This window comes from Puntigrus tetrazona, chromosome 6 (genome assembly GCF_018831695.1).
Source record: "Puntigrus tetrazona isolate hp1 chromosome 6, ASM1883169v1, whole genome shotgun sequence".
Lineage (NCBI taxonomy): Eukaryota > Metazoa > Chordata > Actinopteri > Cypriniformes > Cyprinidae > Puntigrus > Puntigrus tetrazona.
This window is the reverse complement of record NC_056704.1, coordinates 211,048-217,294: the sequence shown is the minus strand read 5'-3', so window position 1 is coordinate 217,294 and position 6,247 is coordinate 211,048. Positions and strand designations below refer to the sequence as shown.

Below are 6,247 nucleotides of genomic sequence, written 5' to 3'. Positions count from 1 at the left end.
TTTTAAACCTTATTAATTGTATGTAATGTTTTATGTAATTTTACCATTAAATTAAGTGTGCATTATTATTATAATATATACCCTTCATGAACAAAACGCAGCTGATGCTTGGAGACAAACACCAGGTCAAAACAAACAATACGTACAAATATTGTTATTTAAAATCAGTGTCTCAGCGGCACAATTTGTTAAAGCAGCATATTTAGCAGGCGTTCTATAATATGCAAGTATGTTTGTGTGGATGCAGTCAGTTTTGACCACAAAAGATGAGGTAATTTGACCATTTACGGCACTCAGTAATTATAAGTTGACACGGTTCACCTCATTTGACCACGTGATTCTAAATGATTTGTGGCAGAATTAAAGATATTGTCTTGACTCTCTTTCCACGCTGTTTGACTTTGAGAAATGATGCATAATGAATAGGATATGTTCCCTTTGAACTCATAATGTGGTTTTATTTTGCTCTGCAAGAGACCTTGACGAGGAATTGAGGTGGATGTTGAAGTGGATGACTCTTGTGTGAGAAGGCAAGGAAGAGTTGAATCGATAAAGCCTGTGCTGCCTCCCTTCCTTGTTTGCTGAGTTTGTTTAAACGTCCCCAATTGAAGACTTAGCGTGGACCACCATATCCCTAACTTGCAAGGACCAGGGCAGATATGTGGCCTCAGCAGGGGCCGCAATGCTTCTTTAGCCCAAGGACTGTGATGCTCCTTGGGCTTCTGACTGTCTGCATATCCCCTCAACTTTCTGAAGGATCCCCGGAACCATTTAGGTCTTTCTCGCCTTCTGACTGGGGTCTAACGCATTTAGCCATCCATAACAAGACCGGTGATGTGTACGTTGGTGCGGTCAACTGGATCTACAAGCTCTCCAGCAACTTGACCAAGTTGAGGAGTCATATGACGGGTCCCATAGTGGACAATGAGAAATGCTATCCACCTCCAAGTGTACAGTTATGTCCTCATGACCTTGCCCCAATCAGTAATGTGAACAAGCTGCTGCTAATAAACTATGCCCAAAACCGACTTATCGCTTGTGGAAGCACTTTTCAAGGCACCTGTCAGTTTCTGCGCCTGGATGACCTTTTCAAGCTCGTCGAGCCACACCACCGTAAGGAACACTACCTCTCCAGCGTCATCGAGTCAGGAACTATGTCTGGGGTCATCATCTCTGAGGGTCACATCAGCATGCTTTTTATTGGAACGCCCATCAATGGTAAATCAGAGTACTTCCCAACTCTTTCAAGCCGTAAGTTGATGGTCAATGAGGAAGATGCTGACATGTTCAGCTTGGTTTACCAGGACGAGTTTGTCTCATCCCAGCTGAAGATCCCCTTGGATACACTGTCCAAATTCCCAACATTCAACATCTACTACATATACAGCTTTAGCAGTGAACAGTTTGTCTACTACTTGACCTTGCAGTTGGATACCCAACTAACTTCTCCTGATGCCAGTGGGGAACAGTTCTTCACCTCTAAGATCGTACGACTCTGTATTGATGATCCTAAGTTTTACTCCTACGTAGAGTTCCCAATCGGATGCACCAAAGATGGCGTAGAATATCGACTAATCCAGGACGCCTACTTGGCCAAACCCGGAAGGCAGCTTGCAAACTCTTTGGGAGTGTCCGAGCAAGAGGACATACTGTTTACAGTCTTCTCCCAAGGTCAGCAGAACCGGACCAAACCCCCAAAAGAGTCGGCGCTCTGCCTGTTCACTCTGACGAAAATAAAGGAAAAGATCAAGGAAAGGATTCAGTCGTGCTATAGAGGAGAGGGGAGGCTGTCTTTGCCCTGGCTACTCAACAAGGAGCTATCATGCATCAACTCGGTAAGTCCACTCTCTGATAGCAAGATTTTAAGCATGCTTTCACACTGGCCCTGGTCCAAACCCGAGTTTAATTGTTTCACCTGCCCCTGCTGTATTTCATTCATATTAATTCATTTGGGTTCGAACCATGGTTGGTTTGTGCCGTTAAGCCAGCAGCTGTTTCCTTCATGGCTTAGTAAAGATAAGGCGGCAGAATGCATAACGTTGCTCTCTGCACTGTTATACATTGACTTTTGAAGTTGACCAGAGCGGAGGTTGATGGGTAGATTCTTTCAGTGGCAATGATTTGGAGCTTTTGTAGTCTCTATGGTAGTGATAGTGGGTTCGCCAACTGGCGGGCTTGAGTCAGAATGAATGAATAAATACCAAACGCTAATTTCTAATATATCAAGCATATCATGGTCAGCTCAAGAGCCGTTTGGGTGCAGTGATGAGAGCAGAGAGCGGCACGTTGCAAGTGTGCAGACAGATAAAACTGTCAGTCAATGAAAAACAATGGCTCAAAATGTAATGCTTCAAAGTCTTAAATGGTACAAGAAAGTCTTTATTATGGTTTCATTTAAAAAACAGTTTTGGTTAGCCTATAAAAACTAGTTTCAAATAAAGATTACAGCACAACAGTTGCAGATCTCAGAGCAACACACTGACGTCATTGATTCAAATAACCCATATAATATAACACCATTCTTAACGACAGGAGCATGTTTCATTCTTGAATGAATTAGCCTGAGACTGATAAATTTGTTTGAATAAATAACTCAATGACTCACTCATTTAGAAAGTCTCTTGCTGCCACCTACTGGCCTGTGACCTTAATAAATATCTTTACCTGTGTGTGTTTGTATGTGGATGACTTCCTCTGGTATTGTTTTTAGGAAAACCCGCCCTGACAGTCCGTCTTAGCCAGTCACTGACCTTTAGGTGGAGTGCCTTTCCTAACCCTCTCTCTCTTTCTGTTTCAGCCTCTCCAGATCGACGATCATTTCTGCGGGCAGGATTTCAACCAGCCTCTAGGGGGCACCAGCACTATCGAGGGCATTCCGCTCTTCATAGACAAAGATGACGGAATGACTTCGGTAGCCGCTTACGATTATCGCGGAAACACGGTGGTTTTCTCAGGAACACGCAACGGCAGAATAAAGAAGGTAAGAAGTGGAGATCTGTTAAAGGTAACATTAAAACAAAACCAATCCGGTTAAGTTTCTTCACAGGTGACTGATTTATTGGTACATATTATTCCAAGAAAAAAGATTTTTACATTTTTCATACAAATGAATTTGCTCTACTACAGATTTATTTGAAAATAGACAAAACCTTCAAAGAGAACATAAAATGGCAAGTGAGAGAGAGTTGAGTATATTTTTTTTATCCATTATTTTCTGAGATACCTTCTTTCCTGAGCCCCAGTATTATTATTATTGGTGGATATTTTGGCACAGATTTTACTCAGACTTTGGGCTGACAGATCTCTGAAGACTCAGGAATCCAAACAGTAAGAAACGCTCATATTATTTCCCCTCACATCACAAATCCTATTTCCCTACATTTTGACAAAATTATTGACCATCAGCACATATGTCAAGTTTAGTCCGTGTGTTTAATGAATGGCACAATGTCACTGAGAGACATGAAACGGCATCAGCAGCATCCCAGTGTGAGATCAGACCGCTGACGTCAGGATCACACATGAGTTCAGCAGCTCTGCGTGAGTTCAGGACTGAAGTCTGGTGCTCTTCTGGTGCATGTTTTTATCGCCAAGTGTCGCAGACTGTCAGACCCACAAGTTCAGGTTCAGGAGCTTTTGTGTGATTTTTAGAGCATTCATCTGAAATAGGTGATGTTGCATGCAGTATTTATCTGAAATGGTTGTTTATTCCATTTCAAGACTTGGGTTTTATGGTTTTAGCTTGCGTAATCTGTGGTGTTCTCATAAATTCGCATCTTCAGCAGATTGTGGCGTTTCTCTTCCTGTCCGCAGATCGTCAGATTCTCTTTTATGCATATCAGCACACGACACAGCAGATTCACATGCATGTGAACTCATCTTGCAGACCTATAAACACTCAGATCTTCCAGAAGAAAATGAAAATATTGATTAGACATTTCAGCAAATTTCCTAATAGGACTTGATGCCGGAGATTTTGGTTTTAAAGAAATCTTTAATTATAAATCAAATCAATAATTTTTAATTTATTGCATTATATAGTTTTGTTTTTCTTTGTGTTTGGTGTTGCAGATAATAATAATTATAAAGAAACTTAAATTTATTTGATTGCATCTAGTTGCCATGGTAGCATTTCTCGGTTTAACTTGTAGTAAACATTTAATATTTAACTTACTAAAATAATAAAACCTGAAACGGAAAAAAAAACTATATAGTGGAGGTATCAAAACGGTACATTAAATGATTGTAGCTGCTGTGAGAAAAGGTTATAATCGATGCACCGATGCAGGATCCTCACATCTGATAGCCTAGTAACTGGGACAGCTTCTTTATGTTTACAGATGTGATTCAAAGTTGATGTTTATCTGCTTACCCCAGGGCATCCAAAATGTAGGTAAGATCAGATTAATAAGGCCTGTAATGAGTCGGTTCCAAAACTATAAACACAACCAGTCCTAATTGGAAGGAAAAGATGGATTCCAAATATTAGGTGATAATATTGCATAAGACATTTATAAGCTGTTTTTGTTCCCCGGTCATTTTTGACCCGGCAACGCCACTAGTATTACAGGGATTTGAGGGTTAATGAGATGTTACGTCTTGCTGTGTCTTGTTTTGTCAGATTCTCATTAATTCGGTGAGTCCGTTTCGGCCGGCGCTGCTGTACGAGAGCGTCCCGGTGAGCGAGGGCAGTCCGGTGCTCAGGGACATGCTGTTCAGCCCAGACCTGCAGTTCATCTACACCCTCACCGACAGACAGGTGAGCACACGGACAAATCGGACAAAGCTTTAATTACAAATCATCTGGACAGGGTGGTTCTCTATACAGTATTGTGCTTTGATGGGAAAATGTGCTTAAAAGATTAGTTCACCCAAAAAGAAAAATTAGGCTGTGTTTTACTTCCTAGGTGTGTACGACTTTCTCCTTTCAGAGAAATCCAATCAAGAGTTGTCTTAAAAATTGTCTTAACCCCTTCAAGTCTTTAAAAGTATATAAAAGTATACTTAATATAACAGTAGTAATCTTTGAGTACACAACTAGTTAACATGAATGTTTTTAATAGCTTGTACTGCAACTAAAGGTACTAAAAAGTAAACGTAAAGGTAAACTAATAGAATACTGTAAATACTACACTGATGTAGTCTTAAACTGCATTTAATGCAGTCTTAAAATCCTGTAAAGCTAAGGATATTCAATGAAAAAGGTTTGCACTGTTTTACAAATAAGTGATAAAAACATGTTTCTTTCTGCATGGCGAGTCGCAATGGCTGGCATTGTTCATTGGTCAGATATCAACCAATAAAATGTCTGCATTACGCACTCCCAGCCCCACCCCATTTACATTTACAGGTTTACAAGTGCGTAAAGAGTCATGCAACAGGAATATTGAAAAAAGAGTAACAATATTGTACAGCGATACTGTAATGTACAAAAGTAAATATGTAGTACATATTTGTGAATGTCATTTTACAGATTTGTGACTATTCATTTGCAACTTCAAAGGATTTTATAAAAAGGATTTTTCAAAGGATTTATGTTTTCAGGTCAGGGCTGTGAGTGTAAATTACAACTTACAAATACAACTTTTAATTTAACACGTTCTCACATTCAACTTTGCAAGCTCTTCATTTTTTCACATGATTTACATTCATAGAATCATGCCATACACACGTGTGAACACACACACACACACACACACACACACACACTCTGATGTTATTCTGTTTTCAGCAGGAGGGCTTCAGGTTTCCTGTCAATCAAATGCTGATCTCTGTTGTAACTGTCAGATGGCGCAATGTGTAATATGCTGATTCTGTACTTTCCATATGCACGTAGACACACACACACGCACACACACACAACTCGACTCTTCATAGGTGTAATGGTTTTTACAAACCATATTTCTATTGCCTGACACAAATCCTACTCGTCATAGGACACTTTCTGCATTTTTACTTGCTCAAATAAATATAAAAAATATCCACAGGGACCTCAGTTTAAGTTCCCACCGTGACGCATGTCCCCATGAGTCTGTGTGTGTATTAAGGTTTCCGTGCACACACCTGTACACATGCATGCAGACAGCAGCAAGCGTCCAGCGCTCTCACAATCCAGCGCTTATGTCTCTGGCCTGAAGCTTCTCTTTGTTTGCTGTATGCCTGCAGTGTTTCTCAGATTGTCTCTGTGTGTGTTGTTTCTGTTTCTGTGTGTGTGTGTGTGCAGGTGACTGTGTGTGCAGGTGACTCG

General features: G+C 40.5%; 1 protein-coding gene across 1 annotated transcript in view; it reads left to right on the top strand.

Annotated features, from left to right (window-relative positions):
* Window positions 1-5,031, top strand: part of LOC122347555 (plexin-A1-like) — a 6,997-nt gene extending 1,966 nt beyond the window's left edge. The window contains exons 3-5 of the mRNA XM_043242921.1: window positions 475-1,835; window positions 2,798-2,980; window positions 4,622-5,031. Of these exons, the coding sequence (XP_043098856.1) occupies window positions 660-1,835; window positions 2,798-2,980; window positions 4,622-4,792 (1,530 nt within the window). The 5' untranslated portion in view covers window positions 475-659 and the 3' untranslated portion in view covers window positions 4,793-5,031. The remainder of the gene's footprint in view (window positions 1-474; window positions 1,836-2,797; window positions 2,981-4,621) is intronic.
* The last annotated feature ends 1,216 nt before the right edge of the window (window positions 5,032-6,247 follow it).